This window comes from Equus asinus, chromosome 13, assembly GCF_041296235.1.
Source record: "Equus asinus isolate D_3611 breed Donkey chromosome 13, EquAss-T2T_v2, whole genome shotgun sequence".
In the NCBI taxonomy this organism is placed as follows: Eukaryota; Metazoa; Chordata; class Mammalia; order Perissodactyla; family Equidae; genus Equus; species Equus asinus.
In genome coordinates, this window is record NC_091802.1 from 28,841,589 (window position 1) to 28,862,881 (window position 21,293).

Here is a 21,293-nt window from a genome sequence, read left to right on the forward strand (position 1 = left end):
TGTTTTATGCACTTTTTATTTGAGGAAGATTAGCCCTGAGCTAACATCCACTGCCAATCCTCCTTTTTTTGCTGAGGAAGACTGGCCCTGAGCTAACATCCATGCCCATCTTCCTCTACTTTATATGTGGGACACCTACCACAGTGTGGCTTGACAAACAGTGCCATGTCTGCACCCGGGATCCAAACCCTGGGCCACCAAAGTGGAACGTGTGCACTTAACCACTGTGCCACCAGGCCAGCCCCCTGCATTTTTCTGTATTTATTATATTTCTAGTGAAAATGTTAAAAAAGAGAAAAACCAAAGGTTTTAAAAATTATTCGTTTTTTTTGTTTGTAGATTTTTAAAATTTTTCCTTTTTCTCCCAACCCCCCCCCCCCCCCCGCCCCGGGTACATACTTGTGTATTTTTGGATGTGGGTCCTTCTAGTTGTGGCATGTGGGATGCCACCTCAGCATGGCTTGACGAGCAGTGCCATGTCCATGCCCAGGATTTGAACCAGCTAAAACCCCAAGCTGCCGAAGCAGAGCGTGTGAACTTAACCACTCAGCTACGGGGCCGGCCCCTAAAAATTATTCTTTATTTAAAAACATAACCAGATGCACCTTGGTTGTTTATGCTCTCTGGTTGTTTTTAACTCTGGTTGTCATTCAGTCTCAAATAAACACTGAAACACATGATCAGTAATAGTTTAATGAAGCCATAGTATTTACAGGATACTCAAATGGGTGCAATATAAAATCTGTTATAAAAAGTAGTAAAAAATTCAAGGTAGAACATATTTTAATACTGGTACAATGGCAGTAGCAGCTTTACAGATATTTATAGGATTTCTATAACATTTTTTTAAATGAACCTTTATCCCACAAGAATGATCAAATCATTTAAATTAAATTGATATAGTACATGGTGGTTTATTAATATTATAAACATTAGAAGTGCAGCATAAAACATTCTGATACAATACTCAATTGCTTTATTCTCAGTGATCATTCCCTTTATTCTTACATAATATAAATGTAGCTAGCAGGTTTAAAAGAAAAGTTTACCAGAAGAAATGTTTCTTAACTTCATTATCTATTTAATTTTCATCTATAAATGTGTTGTAAACATAAATATGGGTCTCATAAGAACAAAACAGGGCCTGCTTTCCAGTCTGGTGACTTTCCACAACCCTGTATTTAGCATCTCAAAGCTATATTTATCTGTGGAAATATAGGCATTTCTGGGAAATTGATGAAATATCTTTTTAGCCTAAGCTAATCAGAGAATATTTCAAGGATATCATCTGGGTATCTACTTCCAGTCAGGCTAGAAAGTGCAGTGAAGATCTGAAACTCTTTGTTTCCTATCCATGAGGACCTTCTATCCTTATTCTTGGAACTGCAGCGGAAGTTTTCAGCATCGAAGCTAATCCTGCACCTTCAGTCACACTCGCCCTAATGAGAGTTCCCCTTCCTCTATGATACTTAGCACGCTAATGACGGGGATCCTGGCTGAAGCTATATTAGTATCCTCTGCCAAGTGGACATGTCTGGCAAACTTGGGGCTCCCTGAAATCCTGGGCAACTTTGTAGGGGACTGACTGATAGGGCTGCCTACGTAAAATATAGGATGCTGAGATAAAATTTGAATTTCAGGTAAACAATGAATACTTTTTTAGCATAAATATGTCCCATGCAATATTTGGGACCTACTTATATTAAAAAAATTATTCGTTGTTTAATGAGACATATGTATACTGAGAAGTTGTTTGTTGTTTATCTGAAATTCAAATTTGATTGGGTGTCATGTATTTATATTTACTAAATCTGGCAACTCTAGCCTGGCTGGAAAGAAAAAAATCCAATAAGGTGTGCATTATTACTATTATTGAATGAACAAGTTGTTGAGGACAAGGAATCAGGTCTCACAGAGAACCCACTATGGACCTCAGAGAATCCTTGGCAGGGCACTGTGGAAAAAACAAGTTCGTGTTGAGGTCTTCACGAAATTTATATTTAGCGTCATGAATGTGGATAGCAGATATAAAAGTAAGGAATATCTCAGACTTAAGTGAGCCAGATCTAACTACATACCTAAGATGCTAGAAATGATACATTCTAATTTTTAGGGTCACGTCGGACCTTTGGCTTCAAATCCTTTCAGAAAATAGTTGGGTTTGGATGGGGGATGGTCTAACATCCTAACTGTTTATAGCAAATAGAAATCAAATTAGAGGGTCTTTTTTATTCATTAAGTTCGTAGCACTTATGATGCATGAACTTTACAGGCCAAAATACTTTTCTTTTCAATTACCCAAGAATTCTCAAGATGAACAAGAACCAGGTTATTTTCTTAAAGTCACAACTGCACCTATAGAGTACAAGCTACAGTTATCTACCTAAATTTGAACAACTTCTCTAACCTAAACTGGGTAATTTCAGGATAAAATCACTTTGGAGATTGCATTTTCCCATCTGTTCTCTTACTGAACACGCAAACTAGAAAATATCCAAATACCCACTTTATACCATGGTATAAATGGGCTCCATACATACTTTAATTCTTCAAATGGAATTATATTTTAGCACAATTATTTATACATACCCTACTATATTGAAAAAAGAATATTAGAGTGATTTTATCTGTACATTTTGTGGATCATCACAAGGAGTCTGGCAGAGTTGGCATCAGTTTTGTTCATCAAAGCTGCTTGTAGAAAGCGGCAGAGTTTGAGTTGGGCTTCTAGGGTGAGCCAGCTATGAAAACAAAAGTCCCAATTATAATGTGAATTATGTTCCTGTGGCCAACATAGTTCCCCTTCTTCGTCACTAACAGAAGCCAGATTTTGTGCAGGGCAGCAGTGCACCCAGATTCTAAAAACCACTTTTCTTAGCGTCCCTGATGTAATCAGAAGTTCCTGGATAATGCCTGTTTAAAGAGATAAGGGGTAGCTTAGCTAGCACATCTGTTTGGCCCTTTGCCCTTCTCCTTATCTTGCCTAGAATGTGGACATGAGTCTTCCGAAGTGTAGCCATTCTATACCATGAGCATAAAAGCCATACATTAAGGATGGAAGAGCAGGGATGACATGGTGAAGCTGCTACACCAGCTGTGAACTGTTTACTTCCCAAGGGAATATGTAGGTAAGAAAAATAAGCCCCTCGTTGGTTAAGCCACTGAAGTCAGATTTCCGTTACCTGTAGCCAAATGCAAAACCTAACTAACACAGTTGCTTCAGAGTTAAAGGAAAAAGGAAGCCTAAGGGCTGGATGGGAAAGGTCATTCTATGTCTAAAAACAGTTTTTACTGGACATCCTCCTAGTGATAAGAAATTTTCACATACTGAGGTATATGGGGTAGCTATTCTGGTTTAAACCTGATTTGGCCTGACTATGGCCTATCAAACCTATATTGTACATCTGCCTTAACCATTAAGATAAGGATGCATTAAACATTATCTCAAAGTAAAAGAATGCACTCTTTGCAAATAAGGATGCCTACTTCCTCTCCTCCGAAGCCAGTATGGGTGCTCCTTTGAAGGTAAGTTTCCTTTCCCGGAGATGAGGGTCATGTTGACCTGCTAATCTGCAACTGAATATTTCTTTGAAACTTTGATGAATATGTATCCTGAGTGGGTTTGATGTATGTTCTTTGTCCCAACAAGGTATAAAACTGTACTGAAAACCATGCTTCTCCAGAATGCTTTCTTCCTTTGTGGAGACTGACTTCCCGGGCTAGTCCTCAGCTTTGTTCAAGTAAATCTCACCTTATCTGTCTTATCTATAGATTGGTTATTGTTTATTTACATCAACACTAGTTAAGTAGATTTTGGGGAGTACAACATATGGCATAGGTCTTATCTGTGATTTCTGATGTTGTTGTGCAATATGTGCTTTATTTATTTATTATTATCTATTCTATTTTCATTTGTTTTCATATTACCCAACCTACTATAGTAGTTATGGGGTGGGGCAAGGACAAAAAGGATCCCAGAGCTAAACAAAGAGAGGAAAGGGCTTAATCCTTCAGCGAGGTGTTTGTCCTCTGCCCCTGTCCTTTACAATTTGTGGTATCACCAAGGAACATGATCTGGGGGTAGACTCCTATTGGATGCTCCAAAAGAAGGAAAGAGGAATCTGGCCATGCCTACACTGCCCAGGAGGACCAAGTTGATTGGCAATGGGAAACCAAGCTGTCCTGCAAAACGCACTGATTCTTAAGGAGAAAATGAAGTGAGCAGTGTTTGGGTGGGAGAGTGTCAACAGTGAAGTCTGTAGTGTGTCTCTGCTGCCAGAGGGAGATAGAAATAGAAGCTTCATAGCCAAAGAGACCAGCAGCTCTGTGTCCCAGCACTTAAGCAGGGGAGGCAGAAGGATGCCTGCTTCTCACAGATCTTATGATAGAGGTGATCAGGGAGCTAAGGAAACAAACAGGGTTTGGAAGAAATCATGCAAGGGCCAGCTGATGTACTAGATTTTGGTGTGTGGGTTGTACATGTAGGTGACAAAGAAGAAAGCTGCCAAGACCTTTTCCTACCAACTCTGCGTGATCTGACTCCTATCTACATTTCCATCTCTATTTTTCACCACTGTCAGACTCACTTTGTATTACAGCCACAACAGACACTTTTCAGTTCCTCAGAGAGGCCATGATCTCTCCCCACCACGAGACCCTTGCACATGCTGCTCTTTTTACCTGGAACTGTTTCCTCCCTGACACCCACGGTGGGCCACCTCATACCGTGGAGGTACCCTTCCCGGTTAATACCTGTTCATCCTCCAAGTCTTGCTTCATCTCTTCCTAGATCATCCAGGCTAGATCAAGTTCCTTTATGGGTTCCCACAGAACCCTGTTTCTTTCCTTCATAGCACTTACTCCAGTACAAAATTATACAAATATGTGATTATATGATTAGTTTCTATTTTCCTCTCTAGACTGAAAGCTCCAAGACAGTAGATGTGTCTGTTTTTGCTTACCTGGTACTATAGCACAATGCCTGGCACATAGGAAGTGCTTAATAAATACTTATTAAAGGAGTTAATGAAACCAGATAGTCATTGCTAAAGTGGAGATGATAATCCTAGCTGCCTCATAGAATTTTATGAAGTCTAAATATGAAAGTGCTTTGTAAAGCATAAGGTACCATTTAAAAATTATGATTATTATTAAGCAAGATGCTTTAGATTATGAGTCTAAATAAATGATTTTGAAGAAAAGGAACCACGTCTTTTTTTCTAAAGGCTTACCTCAAACTTTCTCCTCAAAGCCCGGGTCATTACTGGGGTCAGCCCAGTTCCTGTTTCCATATTTTCTTTGTTGGTAAGTGGGGTTCCACCTGGACTCCTGCAAAGGTATTAAAAATCTTAGGAGCCATATTTTATGCCAATTTTTCAAATGGATTTAGAAAGCATAAAGATAAGGAATGTGTTACCTCTCTACATCGACTTTTCTAAGTAGTTTCCGTAGATCTATCTGGCTTTTACCAGGAGTACTGATAAAATAAAGATATAAAAGTTAGAGCTCGCCAGATTTTATCATTTTTCCCAAAGCAAAGCAATCATTTCTATAGGCAACCTCCTAGAAAGCACTAATTTCTTACATTAAAAAGTAGCAGTAGATGCCAATAGGAGCATAAGGGGATATAATCATTCTAATAAGTAATACTTTTTGATTCAGTAATTACATGCATAAGAACTATCATAGGGAAAAACTCAACCATACCCACAGATGACGGACAAGCATGTTCACTGAAGAATTACAGAAAGAAAAAATCATAAATAACCTAAGTGTCTCAAAACAGAATTTTTTCTATGAAATTTACACATAATAAACTGCATATATTGAAGAAGTCAATATGATGCTTTAAACTAATTTATATAATACAAGGGAAAGTTCATGACACATTACATGGGAAGAGCCGTAGCTGTATGTACAATACGATTATACACAGGTATAGACACACACACACACATCATATTTCATTAATTACAAGACATGCTAGTTTTTACATTTTATTATTTCTGAAGTCAAGCTGCTTTTAAAATTCTTGATATTTCTTTTTCCCCTCAAATCTGTTATTAAATCAATGGCATCTTATAAGAAACAGCATCATGAAATGGAAATAATAGAGTATATGCTTAGAAAAAGACTAGAATGATAAACAACAATATGTTAACAGTGATTATTTCCAAAGATAGGATTATTTGCATGATTTTTGTTTTCTTCATTAAACTTTTCTATAAATTTCAATTTTTCTACATAAGCAGATATATATATGTATATAGATAACTTCTAAGGTTAGAAATAAGCAAAAACTCATTCTTTTAGGCAGCAGTAGAGCATAACATTGTGCAGTTCCTCACATGAAGACATTTGTCACTTGAGTTAACACTTTGGAGCTTGGTTTCAGGGTAACATGCTTCAGGTCAGAGACAGTAACTAGCGGATTCCGAGCCTTTGGTGATGGTACATGCTTTAATCAAAAAATGAGACACAATTAAAAACACATTTAAAAATATCATTCAAAATATAAACATGCTGAAACAGTGAACATTTCACTGCTGGGTATGTGTAAGACATATCCCCTACGCTATTCAATTTTTATTACAAAGCTTCAAAGTCTATCTATACCTCTTGGGATTAATGGTTGATAGATAAAACTGCCTATTAAATAACTTTGGGATCTACACATTTTGTTGAAGAGATTCAAAATTACATAAATAAAACATCAAATACCTCAGAATGGCTTCTATACATAAGACTAATGCTTATTTTCCAGAAAGGGATAACTAGGTTAAAAGCTGAAAGACCATGTATATAGTCAATGATATCTTACCTTCCTCTTTTCATCAAAACTCTGTGTCTTTTTTAATTTCACAGTCAGCAGATCTTTAACTGTTATCTGCATAGGTCCATCTTTTTTTAACGGTCCAACCTTAAAATGCATGGAGAGATTAGAATTCAAATTGGAACCAGGATTTCTAGTCAAATGCAAATCCAAATCTAGGGTTTAAAGACTTAGAGTTAAAAATTAACTCTCATTTACCCAAGGAGCCTATCAAATTCTTTCCACTTAGCAAGAACCATCCTGTTTTCAGTACCCATGGATGCGAAGGCTATTGAAAAGTATTTATCAAAATGTAAGGCTTTGATAGTAAATAAGAGATGGGCTAGTTCCCTGCAACTACACATTTTCCTTGGGAGTCACTATAATAAGACAGGAGTTGAAGGAGCTCCTTGAATCAAGGTGAAGTTTTGCCTGAACTACCTAAAATGAAGACTCAGTTCCCTAGAGCGAGAACGAATACTCAGGGAGGTATACATTAGGGCAAATATAGCAATAGGCTATGGATTTAACTCAGCCATTTTAAACGAAATGTATCTGTAGTGAAAATTCAACAGATTTTTAAACAGGGTCATGCCTATCTAAGTGAATCACAGATCTTCTGGTCCCCCTGGCAGATAAGTAACTCTAATGGAGACTGGTTCTCCAGCCTAATGGCATTATACTTTAGGATCCACCAACTCTTTATTCTCACTTCACTCACTAAGCCATCTTCTGTTCTTAATTTGATTTCCCAGGAAGGTTTTCATTTTTGTAAAAAGATATACTGAGAAGCTGATAGGAATCTCCCACTCTACTGGATTTCATTCAGTTATCATTAAAAAAAAAATCACTTTCATTTCTAAATCCAGCTTTCGTGAGTTCCCAGGGGACTGAGGTTTTGTTTTTTGTCTTTGTTTTTGTTTTTATTTTTGTTTCGCTAAGGAAGATTGGCCTTGAGCTAACATCTGTTGCTAATCTTCTGTTTGCTTGAGGAAGATTTGCTCTGAGCTAACATCTGTGCCAGTCTTCCTCTATTTTGTATATATGTTGCTGCCACAACAGGGCCACCGTAAAGTGGTATAGGTCCATGCTGAGAACTGAACCCAGGCCACTGAAGCGGAGTGCGTGGAACTTAACCCTTAGGTGACAGGGCCAGATCCAGGACCGAATTTTTAAAAACACAATTAAGATATGGAATCAGAGCAAAATGCCAAAGCCCTTAGCCCAGACTTAAAAGGCCACTTGAGTTTACTCTTCCAATACACACCTCTACTAGATTGTTTTTTACCTGAAGTTCTTTAGTGAGATTGGATTTTCTGAGCAGCAAAGGCGCTATCGGCGGTGGAGGCAGAGGCAGAGGAGGCGGTGGAGGGGGTGGAGGCGGAGGTGGAGGAGGAAGATGAATGACTGGCTGTGGCAGTGTGGGAGGAAATTCAGCTCCAGATTCTCCAGGGGTGTTTAGAGCACACACAGGCACATCTGTAAGTTTACCACTCATGTGACATGTTTGACCGCAGCTTGGACAGAAAGAATTTTCTGAGACCGTCTGGAAGTAGACATTACATTTGGCAAATAAACAACAGATTAATTTGGTTCTTGTGGCCGAGAGTCAACAAATACAGCATATTGAATGCTTTCTCAGTATACCATGTGCTTCAAAAGATTTTCTCATTTATCACAAGCAAAATCATTCATTCATCCACTCATTCATTCATCTATCTGTTTTTTGTGTGCTATACGTCAGGCACTGTGGGTACAATGTGAGCTCTGTCTGTCACCTCATGGAGCTGACAGTCTCGTGAGGAAGACAGACATTAAACATACACAAACACATTCAAAACAAAACAATACTTCAACAAGAGCAATGCAGTGTGCTGTGAGCATGAATAGCTGGAGGCCCAGGGAGTGATATTTAGCCATGATCTCAAGGTTGAATTTAGGCTTACCAGGTGAAGGAGGGACATAAAGACAGGGGGAACAGAGTCCCTGGTAGAGGAAAAAAACTTAATGCAGCCAAGAATATAGTGTATTCAAGGAACTGGTAAAAAGGCCAAGGGGCTGGAACATGGCTGTTAGGGGCTGAATTGTATCCCTCCTCCAGATTCCTGTGTTGAAGCCCTAACCCCCAGTACCTCAGAATGTGACTGTATTTGGAGATAGGGCTTTTTTTTCTAAAAAAAGATTTTATTTGTTCCTTTTTCTCCCCATAGACCCACCGGCAGATAGTTGTATATATTTAGTTGTGGGTCCTTCTGGTTGTGCTATGTGGGATGCTGCCTCAGCATGGCCTGATGAGCGGTGCCATGTCCGCGCCCAGGATCCGATCCGCAAAACCCTCAGCCACCGAAGCAGAGCACACGAACTTAACCACTTGGCCACGGGGCTGGCCCCAATAGGGCCTTTAAAGAGGTGATTAAGTTAAAAGGAGGCCGTACGGTGGGCTCTAACCCAATCTGACTGGTGTCCTTATAAAAAGAGGAAATTTGAACACACAGGGGAGACACCAGGCACATGCACAGAGAAAAGACCATTTGAGGACACAGTAAGAAGGCAAGCCAAGGAGAAAGACCTTAGATGAAACCAACCCTACCAACACCTTGAGCCCAGACTTCTGGCCCCCAAAACTGTAAGAAATTGAACTTCTGTTGTATAAGCCATGCAGCCTGTGCTACTTTGCTACGCCAGCCCCAGAAAACGAATACAATGACTCTGTGAAGTAGGAGGGTCTATTAGTGTCCTATGGCTGCTATAACAAATTATCACAAAAACTTGATGGCTTAAAACAGTCAAAATTCATTCTCCGAGTGTTGGAGATTAGCAGTTCAAAATCAAGGTGTCCGTAGGGCCACACCCCCTCCCAAGGCTCCAGGGAAGAATCTGTTCCTTGCCTCTTCCAGCTTCTGGTATCTACTGGCATTCCTTGGTTCGAGGCCACATCACTCTAGTGTCTGCCTCTGTGGTTACACTGCTGATGGAAGAGCTGAGAAGCATACAAGGGACGGTGAGGCAGACTAGAGATTAGCAAGGCCAGAAAGCCATGAATACCCTGAGGCTGGAGGGTCAAAGGGAAGAGCAGTGTAACCAGATCTCTGGAAGTGGGTTAGCCCAGAGAATCAGGAAACACAGACTCACTTAGGGGGAGCTGAAGTCAGGGAGACAACAACAACCATCACTGGAGAAATCGCCCAACACAGAGAATGAAGAGGAAAAACACCCCATCTTCTCCCTCCCTCTAGTCTCTCATCAGTGTCTTCCATTAGCCAGGCACAACCAGAAGCCAGGTGACATGGAGCTCGGGAAATGTAGCCTGCAGGGGTCAGCCCTCCTGCAATACAGAGCAGAGCCTCTGAAGTTTAAGGAATAGATCCGAGAGCAAACAGACCCAGGACTAGCACTCGCCTGTGGCCATTCCTCCTTCTGGTAAAAGCACACTGGGATTCCTATGGGGGACAATCCCTTCCCTCCTTACCTAATTCCAGATTTGTTTTTTATTTGACAATACCAACCTTCAGTGCTTCTTGGAGCTTGCATAATTCACTTTCCAAAGTGCGAAACCGTTGTTTTAGACTGTGAATTTCCCGGCGGCAGAAATGGGATGGAAAGATGGTATCTTTCAATACTTCTAAACTCTGAAATCAAAAATAAACAAGCCAGAGAGGAAGATGGACATGGATGTTAGCCCAGGGCCAATCTTCCTCAGCAAAAAGAGGATTGGCAGCGGATGTTAGCTCAAGGCTAATATTCCTCAAAGAAAAAAATAGTAATAATAAAATAAACAAGCCAGAATCTGAAGAGCAATATGATAAGGACAAGAAAAAAAGACAAAAAAATGGCTTGATGTATGTTTTGCAGAAGCAAAGGCAGACATGACCCCATAATTTCACCTTCTCTGAGCTTAGCCTGCATGTTGTACTGACCCGGCATACACAAACGTGAACTCACATACTAAGCATGTAGAAAAACTGTATTGCTGAAAACAGGTATATTCAACCCATACCTGGCTCATGCAGTTCTGGCACCAGTTGTATATAGACCACACTCTATTTGTCCAAAGTTTTACTGCATCTTTGATAGTGGGACATTTGAAGTTCCAGGATGCTCTTAGCCAGCTTTTGCTAAGGGGTGTATCTGTTGAAGAAATAACTACTCTGTAGGAAAAACAAAACCAAACAAAGCAAAAACTCCTGAGTTGGAATAACAGCCTCTAATTAAATAACAAGCTAGTTTTATAGTATGACTCAGGAGCAGAGACTACCTAATTCTTCATTCGATTCTAGAATTCGGAGATTCACTTATACAACAAATACTTGTTGAGTAAATAGTGAAAAATAAAATAAAATAAATAGTAAATAAATAGGCATCAGGGATTCAGTAATGGAGAAAACAGATAAAAACCCTGCCCTCATGGAATTTATAGTCTCAAGGAAGAAAGGTAAAAATAAGTAAATAAATAACATATATGGGTTGTTAAATAGTGAGTAAATGCTAAGGAGAAAAAGCAAGAGGGGGGAATGTGAAATGTTGGGTGGAGGTGAAATTTTAGATAGGGCAGGCAGGGAAAGTCTCACTGAGGTGACTTTTGCGAAAAAACTTACAGGAAGTAAAGAAGCTAGCAATGCAGACATCTGGGGGAAGAGCAGTTCAGGCAAGGGCAACAGTAATTACAAAGGCTCTGAGGTGGAAGCTTGTCTGAGGTGTCTGAGGGCTAGCAAGGAGGCCAGCGTGTCTAGGGTGGAGAGACTGAAGCATGGGGGATCAGGAGATAAGGTCAGAGTTAGACCAGAGAGGCCTTGTGGGACACACAAAGGAGTTTTAAGCAGAGGAGCAATGACATCATTTTAACAGGCTCCCTCTAGGGGCTGCACTGAAATATACTGCAGGGGGGCAAGGGCAGAACTGGAAGGCCAGTTAGAGGGCTTTTTCAATATTCAGGAGAGAGAGGAGTCAAGGGCGATATCGTGATTGCTGCTCTTTGAGGGTCTGTTTTAAAAATTTTTCCAGAAAGAGAGCTATAACAAGATGTATAAAGTATGTTATCCTGGAAACTAGTACCCTAGCGTTCCTAGAACTGAGTCTCTTTCTATAATGCATTTAAGCTCTGAGTCCCAGAGAATAAGTGACCAAACTTTACCAAAACTAAGATTTAAATTCCAGTCCTATATCTTTCTTTCATCACTTAGTTGCTAGATTTATGCAATTAAATTGACTAGGAAAGGAGAAAATAGTTACTCTATACCTCCAACACAATTCCTTGAGATTCTTACTTTATTTGGACTCTTAAACTACGGTTGCCACATAAAATTCAGGATGGTCAGATAAAATTTAATTTCAGATAAAGGATGAATAATTTTTTAGTATAAGTATATTGCAAATGTTGCATGGGATAATACTAAAACATATTCATTGTTTATCTGATATTCAAATTTAACTGGGCATTCTGTATTTTTATCTGCTAAATCTTGTCACTCTATCCTAAACTGATCCGATTTTTAAGAATTTCTCTGTTCCACCTTATGACTTACCTTTCTGGTGAGGGTGGTGGAGGGGGAGGTGTAATTAGCTTGGACTGAGAATGACAGGCTTCTTTTTTTTTGAATAATCTTTTTGCTTTGGCTTTTAGCTTTCTTCTTCGTTGCTTGAACTTGGGCATGATTTCTACAGAGAAATTTTTTTTTTACATTTTTTATTGAAGAATAATATATACATATAGAAAATGCACAAATCTTAAGTGTATATTTCAATGAATTATCACAAAGTGAACACACCCTTGTAACTGCCACCTTGGTTAGGAAATAAGTCACTACGAGCATTCCAGAAGTTCTCTGAAAGGGAGAAAAGTTTAAACCCAGATTTAAACTATCTCTAGAGAGACTTTGGCTTTGGCATTACATTAATCTCTAATTTTGCTTTGCTTGTCTTGTTTTTTTCGTTAAGTGAATTTCCCTTTCTATGTAACAGAGAAAATGGATATAAGTGGGTTATAGTCAGTTATATTTGCCAGTAACATTTACTGTAACATCCACTGCAATAGGTAGAGCTGGTAATGGACTATTAACCATTCTACAATGTCCATTTACTTTTAGGCATCTTCACATACATTTCTCAGTGACTCCTCACTATCCTGCAAGATATTATCCCGGAGGAAGAGAATTTTCACCCTCATTTTTATGCAAAAATAAACTGAGGCTTAGAAAGACTAGATGATTTGTCCAATGTAGTGAAATAAAGTATTAAGTCCTGATCTGTAAGTCTCCAAAGACCACGTTCTTTCTAACACACTGCGGTGCAATAGATTAAATAGGTGACACAATGTAATAACAATTACCCCAAATCTAAGACACGGGTGTTTCAAAACATTTATTTTAAAGCATTTTTAAACACTATCTGGTGTGTTTAGATTTTAATCCATATCCTTTTCTGAAGAAAATTAAGTGAGAGCCAGTTTGATGTGAAGAAGTGCTTTGCTAGTTTTAGCTGTTGCTACCTGAGGAAGAAAGAGGTCTACACAAGTAGGAGAAATAAAAATGGTCTCAAGGGTTAGGCCTCCTTCCGTTCAAACTTACATTTGAACATGAACAATTGGCCTTTAAAATACACATTCATTCCACTCTTGTTCACCCAGTAACCTCCCAGCACTTGGTATGCAGCTCTAGGATTGCTCAGCGATCAGATTCCACTGGCTGAAGAACCTCCCCCACCCCGCTGTAGGTTGTAAAAACTCAGAAGCAGCTTAGTTCCAAGAGCGTCGGACTTGCAGAGGGCACCCCTAATGGCAATGGGGGACAGTGCATATATCATTACCCCTTCTAGGAGTAAAGGTTCTTGACGACATCTTATTGAACTAATTGCCAGGTCTCAAATTAACAGAGCGTTTTCCTTAATTGTTCTTAGAGGCTTGGGAGACACATCAAAAAACAGTTGACTTCAATTTTATTATATCACTTTTTCTTCCTGCTGAAACAGAGAAGGAAGGCCATTCTTGGGATTATTAAACACAACGGATGTTTAAAGGTTTGATTGATTTTTTTTAAAAAACTTAACACAGGACAAAAAATACTCTGAATGGAGATAAGTAGGAAAGCCTCAGAGGAAGCAGCAATCCTGTGGTGCCTGAACTTTCTATGGAGAAAGGTCACTGGAAACCTCTACCGAAGGCCCCGAGTTCACTGGGGTGGTGGGATTCCTCGAATCTGAGACTTCCATGGTAACCTCCCCTTCCTTGTCATCCATCTGCCCCTTTGCAGCCCTGGAGGCTTCTGTTCCCTCTCTCCTCTTGATATGTTTTGTTAGAGATCAAACTGACCCAGAGAACCAGCCTCCTGCCTCTTTTTCCTATAGCCACCAATCTCTAAGTTATGAAAATAGACTTTAGAAAGGAGCTGGACATTCTGGTTAAACTTGGTGGATTGACTCTGTATTTTTTTTTTTTTTTTGCTGACGAAGATTGGCCCTGAGCTAACATCTGGGCCAATCTTCCTCTATTTTGTATGTGGGATGCTGTCACAGCATGATTTGATGAGCACTGTGTAGGTCTGTGCCCGGGATCCAAACCACAAACCCCAGGTGCCAAAGTGGAGCACGTGAACTTAACCACTGTGCCACCACGCCTGTCCCCTGACCCTGTACCTTTATCTCCACTCCAGTGGTGTGCTGGGGTTGACATCAAGTGTTACATTTTCAAGAAGTCTGTGAGTCAGTTGTTAAACATGCCCACCATTAAAATTAAATTATATAAACTTACCATTAGATAATTTATATTTTAAAAGGTAACAAATATGCAAAACTCATCACTTCCTAATGATCTTACTATCATCTATGCTCTTGAGGTTGTTTACCTTATTGTATCTATATAGTGAAAATGCTATAGAATGATGTATTATTGTTCATTTCTTCCCAGCTCCACATTCAGTGACTTCACATTGGAAACTTGAAATTGGCCATGATGGGAGTATTTACACCATGGATATTATAAAACACTACAGATTAGGGCTTGATTTATTATTCTGTTGATTGTTAAGAAAGTGATGAAGAAAATGTTAATGCATATTAAAATAAAAAGTTTATCTTGTGTGTAGTCATTTACATTGTCAATAGCACAAAAAATTGAGGAATATTATTCCAGTATTTGGAAACTATTTTCTGATTCATCAAAGAAGTTGCATACATACTGAAGTGAAGTTCCAACATAAGTCTTTGTGTTTCACCCTTGTCTTACTCTATAAACGAAAATATCAACCAACATTCATGTCAGGACTATACTTGTTCTTAAATTACAACCATAGGTTGGTTATAGATATAAGAAATGTGTAAAAATCAACAATAGTATTCTATGAGAATCAGTTGGTCATATGAAATTTACAGGGAAGAGCATTGGATATTTTATTATTATTTATAATAATTATTATATTATTACTTTATATCAGTAAATTTTTAATAAAGTTATGTATATATATTTATTAAACATTTATCAGCACACTGGTGCTCCACTCCCTTCTGAAACATGAAAAAGCAGTAAAGGAATAAAAAAGGCATAAACTCTTAAGACAAAGGATGGGAACAGAGACCACAGTAGATGATAGATGTCAACAAAATTATGGAAAATGGTGAGCAGATGGATGAATGGTAATTGACTTGGCAGAGCAGAGGAAAGCTGAGGCTTGACTGCATGTTGTAGAGAAGACAACAGGAAGCAAGACGATTCTTAAAACTCTCAGAAGATTTGGGACTGGAAGTCATCTGATACCTTTGAAGGTTTGGGGTAGGGCTAAAATAGGACTAATTAAAAGTCTTTATAAAGATCAGATAGGCCTCTGGAGTCTGTCCTCCCATTCTTGCAGCCAGACACAATCCAATAAAGATGGGCACATTTATTCTCTGCAGAAGTTTAGCCATAGAGGTGCTGAATTCTGGGCCACTGGGCATAGCAGAGTCATGTGTGTGTCACCATACAGAAGATAAGGGATGATAGTGAACTGAAAACTGAGTCTTTCAATCCCTTCCTCAGCTCAGTTCCTAGAACACAGGTCATCAGGTGTACTTCTCTGCCTCAAACCCCAACATCCCTCATTCCCACTGCAGGAGACTAGATTTTTCTCCAGGGAAATTGGCTGGCCCAAGAAAAAAGGCCTACAGATATTGACTTTTGGGGTTCCCCCCGAAATGGCCAAGTCCTTGATCAATTACCCATTGTGGTGCCCACAGATCGACAATATCAACCTTTCCTACTTCGAGTTTCCAATCACCTTTTTTGTGCTACCTTTGACACATAAGAGCCAAGGATCATGAGTCATTTTAGGAAGGTCTCTAACATGAAAAACAGAGACCAAAATAAACAGAAAAAAAACCAAAAAAGCTATTTCCATTTCAAAGGAAATGGAAAGAATGTAGGAAACAGAAGAAAACTTCAAAAACAGAGAGAAATATCTTCAGAAAATAAGATATTGCATTCATGAAACAAGAAGGATGACAAAATGCTTTTAGAAGTTAAAAATAGCATGAATTTGGGGCGGCCAGTGGCGCAGCGGTTAAGTTCGCACATTCTGCTTCGGCGGCCTGGGGTTTGCCAGGTGGGATTCTGGACATGGCACCACTTGGCACGCCATGCTGTGGTAGGCGTCCCACATATAAAGTAGAGGAAGATGGGCACAGATGTTAGCTCAGGGACAGTTTTCCTTAAGAAAAAGAGGAGTATTGGCAGCAGTTAGCTCAGGGCTACTCTTCCTCAAAAAAAAAAAAAAAAAAGCATGAATTTTAAAAATGTAATAGAGCAGTTGGAAGATAAAAATTTTAGGAGAGAGCAGAGAAAATGGAGAGAATTTTATCCAATAAACAATACAAAAATATCCCCCAGAACTGAAGGACTTGAATTTCCAGATTGAAATGGTCCACTCAGTATGATGAATAAAAGAAGATCCACATGGAGGCATGGCAACATTTTGTTTAGTGCCGTCCCGTGGATTCTGACTCTTAGGGACCCTGTGTACAGCAGGGAGGAACCCCGTCTGGTCTTTTTGCGCCATCCTCTCACGAAGCTGTGTCAGCCAATGCTCTGCTGCTATACACACTATTTTAATAACCAATTTTTTCAGAAGTGGGTGGCCAGGTCCTTCTACCTAGTCTGTTGTAGACTGGAAGCTCTGCTAAAATCTGTCCACCTGAAACACAACTTTAAGGATCACAGCAACACGCAGACAACAAGGTATGATGACAGGTGCGTGGTGTGGTTCCCTAACCAGGAAACAGACCTGGGCGCAACTCTTAATCACTAGCCCACCAGGGCTGGCTTGGTATGTACTATTAGCTGGAAAATTAGAGTACTACCATTCTAAAACTGAGCCATCTTTTTCTAGCCCTTTCCTGGTGGTTGTTCCAGCGCCCACGCATTCAAATTTCTAAAGAGTCTTACAGAAGCTGATGTATGTCATTTTGGAGATTATTTTTCAATGAAAAAAAAATCTAGGAACTAAATCCTATTTTTTTCCTGTGTCTCTGTCTGTGTTCTATGTGTGTGTTTCCTGGGCTCTGGGTCACTGTTACTCTAATAGCCTTCTAATTAAATACAGAAATTAGCACATGCAGAGAATTAAGAGACTATGTCAAATCTGTCTGGGTAGAAAGGCACAGTCTGAGATAATTCCTAGATTAACATTCCATTCAAAAATAATCACACCCTTCCCAAAATGAAAGATAATGAATTCCCATCTCAGGACAGAGGACTCAGCAAGCTAAGGTTTTCTTTTCTTATCATTGCTTTACTAAAAGCATTAGACACTCTGCAGAGGATAACTGTCCAATTGGAAGAGCATATGGCAGTCTCCCTATAGGTTAAAACACATAGACCTGTCCCCTTCCCAGCAGAGTAATGAGACATAGAAATTCTTTTTGCTGGATTAGGTGGGATTCCAATTGCTAACACTACATAGAAGCTCATTCTTTCATGATTACTCAAAGCTTTTTTCCTATTTTTTATTGAAAAGTACTCCTCCTTCCTTTTTGCCTGCCTTGTTTTGAAAAGAATTTAAGGCCGATTAAAAAAAACCTGTAACACAAGATGATTAAAAAAAGGTAAGTAAGGAAATTAGGATACTCCATTATAAAACAGAATATACAAAATATATATATATTACACTTATATACATACATTCATGTACAGGAATCAGAAATACTTCTCTGATTAATTCTTCCTGTCTCTTCTCCTTACCATTTCTACCCCTTCTATCCTCTAACTTCACTGGCCTTTACCACCTTTCCCCTGGGCTTCCTTGTTTCTGTCTTTGGCTACAGTGTATTTGCCCCTACTCTTTTTATTTTGAAAAATTTATGTATTATATTTATGCACATATTATTATTTATGTATTATATTAATTTGTATGTCTATATTATATATAAATATTACATAAATATATTACAATATATATTATATACACACCCCATACAAAAAGATACTTGGTGAATCTAGGTGAATGATATATGAGTGTTAATTATACTATTCTTGTAAATTTCCTCAAAGTTTGAAATTTTTCAAAATAAAATATATGTAAGTGTATATAAATACATAAAATTTATATATACACAAAAAAGTTTTTAGTTTTTGGCTGAGCAGTGTTAGTTGCAGACATCATGATACTTCATACCTAGATACTTTAGCTTGAGTTTCCTAATGTGGACATGGACATTCTCCTACAAAACCATAAGCACAGTCAAGAAATTTAACGTCGATATTATCTAATAAACACTCCATATTCAAATTACCCCAGTCATCTCAATAATAACCTTTACAGCTGCTAACTTTCCCTTTCCACATTGCATTTAACTATAGTGTCTCTTCAGTTTCCTTTTATTTTTTATATAAGTATTTTTATATAAGTATTTGCCTTTCTTCATATTCATATCTTTGAAGTGTCCAGACCAGTTGTTTTGGAAAATGTTCCTCAGTTTGGGTTTGTCTGAGTGTTCCTCCAATGATCCTCCTGCCTTCAGTCTTTCCTCTTGCCAGTTCATTTTCTACACTTTTACCAGAGTTAGTTTTTTAAAATGCAAATGTGATCCTGATATTGCTTAAAAGTAGTGGAAGGTTCCTTATCACCCACTGGACAAACCAAATTCCTTAGCACACCTTTCAAAGCTTCTCACAATTTAGCTCTAACGGCTCTTTGCAGCCTCATTTCTTTTAGTGATTAGCAGTTTGTACTTCACGTATACCAAACAGCAAATACTTTCTATAGTGTTATCAGTCTTTCCCCCTGCTTGGGGTATCCTCCTTCAGGCCAACTTATATAGCCTTCAAGATTCTGTTACTTTTTCTCACAGATATTTGCTCAGTGCGTATAATCCACCAGGCAATATGATAGGTGCTGGGATACAATTCTGAACAAGACCAATATGGTTTCTGTCCTTATGGGATGTACACTGGCTGAAATGCCGTCTCTTTCGTGCTTCTATAACATTTTATATGCACCCTTATTATCACATTTATTATATTGCATTGTAATTTTTGTTTGTATGTTTGTCATTCTGCTGGACTGTGAGCTTTTCAAGGCAAGAATAAACTTTATTCATTTTTGTTTCCCCAGGACTCAGAGTATAGCAGGCACTAATTAATGTTTCATTCAATAAATGAAAGAAAAAATCATTCTTGCAAAGTGTTAGCTAGCAAATGTTCTCTTTTAGTTAAGGAATATGCTTTAATACAATACTGGAAAATCTCTTGGTAAGGGAGGTTTTTAGTTCTTCAGATCATATCACACCTTCATATGGTTGAAGGATGTGTCCAAAACTATTTCTAGTAGGAAGATGCAATAAATAATAGCATAAGAATTACAGTCTTCTGTGGAAGTTGGCGCTGCTGCTTCCGTTAAAACTCCACCCTGTGATATGAAAAGTGCTTTTGGTCAGAGGGCACTTCCAAAGCTGTCACAGCAACAGAAATGACAATTGCATTTCATTATCATCTTCCCCAAACACATTTTTATGAAGATTTCTTACACTCTCCCATAAACAGCTTTCAGTCTATTAATCAATTTCCATTACCAGTTCAACTGATTCCTCTTGAACATCCACAGGGTTATTTCTGGTAGTACTTGCTTACATTTAATTTTACGTTTAATGCTGTTCAGCATTGCTATTTTGTTCCTGTTTTGTTTCTCTAAAGAGATTTCAGCTCCCTAAAGCCCAGTCCAGCACAGTATTAGGCACATAGTAGACTTTTAAAATTGACACTCTCACAGAACGTCGGACGATATTAAGACTATATCAGGGGACACAGTAATATTCCCTGTCAACAAATGGACGTTCTCAGACTTTAATGTGCATAGGAATCACTGAGGGAATCTTGTTAAAATGCATCTTCTGATTCAGTGGATTTGGATGGAGTCCGATAATTTGCATTTTTAACAAGCGCCCAAGTGATGCAGAAGTGAGTAGCAAAGATATAAAGAACTGTGAAAAATAAGGCGGCTGTTCTGGTCCAAAACATTTTGCAGAGCGTCAATTAAATAGAAGTATAGTTAGGGTGGAGCCAGGCCGAGCACTTCTTACCCAGCTTCAAACCTCTTCTTCCCCTCCCTTGATCTCCCCTCCGAGTGCAGATAAAGTCCTCACCTCCGTAAACCGTAAGAACGCCAGCAGCAACAGGCCCAGCTACGGAAGACACGAACTCAGGTAACTCAGGAAGGTCTCCCAGCACTTACTAGCCAAAGAGCCCGGGGATTAGATGGAGTACCGGCAGTGACTTCTCCCTCGCCATTAAGTAAAATTCAAAATTAAAACCTTATCGTGGAGGGACCAATCGTAGCCACGGTCTCGCCACGATTCGCTCTCGCGGTAGTGCAGGGGCACAGCCTGGCTTGTGATTGGTTGAGAGAGCACCAGGCTCCGGCCAATCAGAGCTGAGGCGCTTCCTGTATGAATAACGAGACGGCGGGAGTGACGGGGAGGGGAGCAGGGGAGGAAAGAAGGTGTGTCACGTCCCCTCTGCTGTTTGTGGAAGCTTTTGTGTAACTGGTTGGCTCTTTTTCAGACTGCGCCAATCGCAACCTCTTCTCTGCTGAGCCCTAACTATGAAATTGAAAGTAGAGATGAGGGTGCAGCCAATGGCAAAAAAAAAGTGTATAGCAGCCAATCCTCCTGCGGCGTTTTGTGTCTTTGTCCAACAGCGAAAGGTGTTTCATGTGGAGGGGCGTTACCCAGTCGCCAATGGGCGGGCGCCGGTGAAGCTGAGGAGCCAATGAGTGCAAGACGTTGAGTGACAGCTGTCCAATAGGGACCCTCAGTGCTAGTACGGTTTGCGGCTTAAGCGCCGCCGCGGTCTGAGGAATGTCAACTATTCAACATGGAGGCGGAGGTCGATAAGCTGGAACTGATGGTGAGTGTAAAGTGAAGGAGATCTACTGGGTATTTTATTTTTCCCCGATAGCGTTCAAGGTGGGACGCAATTTGGAGTCGCAGGAAACCCTGGGCGGCGGAGGCTGGACCAGACTCGAGG

At 39.4% G+C, this 21,293-nt stretch overlaps 2 protein-coding genes across 5 annotated transcripts in view; one reads left to right on the forward strand and one right to left on the reverse strand.

Annotated features, from left to right (window-relative positions):
• Positions 1–675: 675 nt before the first annotated feature.
• On the reverse strand, positions 676–20,567 carry PRR11 (proline rich 11). Of its 2 annotated transcripts, none has more exons than XM_014826616.3 (10): positions 20,411–20,567; positions 12,334–12,466; positions 10,809–10,959; positions 10,318–10,440; positions 8,100–8,357; positions 6,821–6,919; positions 6,348–6,457; positions 5,417–5,476; positions 5,232–5,328; positions 676–2,741 (listed from the first exon to the last, which is right to left on the reverse strand). In XM_014826616.3, the coding sequence occupies exons 2-10, from the start codon at positions 12,459–12,461 to the stop codon at positions 2,673–2,675; spliced, it is 1,095 nt and encodes a 364-aa protein (XP_014682102.2). In that variant the 5' UTR covers positions 12,462–12,466; positions 20,411–20,567; the 3' UTR covers positions 676–2,672. The 2 variants fall into 2 exon arrangements, with proteins under 2 accessions (XP_014682102.2, XP_044601092.1); XM_044745157.2 differs by having other exon boundaries at positions 2,605–2,741; positions 5,232–5,347; positions 20,411–20,560.
• A 455-nt stretch (positions 20,568–21,022) lies between these two features.
• The window catches only part of SKA2 (spindle and kinetochore associated complex subunit 2), a 29,100-nt gene continuing 28,829 nt past the window's right edge, over positions 21,023–21,293 (forward strand). Inside the window, exon 1 of one of the 3 annotated variants that reach the window (XM_014826746.3) lies at positions 21,023–21,173. In XM_014826746.3, the coding sequence (XP_014682232.2) occupies positions 21,141–21,173 (33 nt within the window). In that variant the 5' untranslated portion in view covers positions 21,023–21,140. The remainder of the gene's footprint in view (positions 21,174–21,293) is intronic. The other 2 variants (XR_011493749.1, XM_044745159.2) reach the window with 2 other exon arrangements.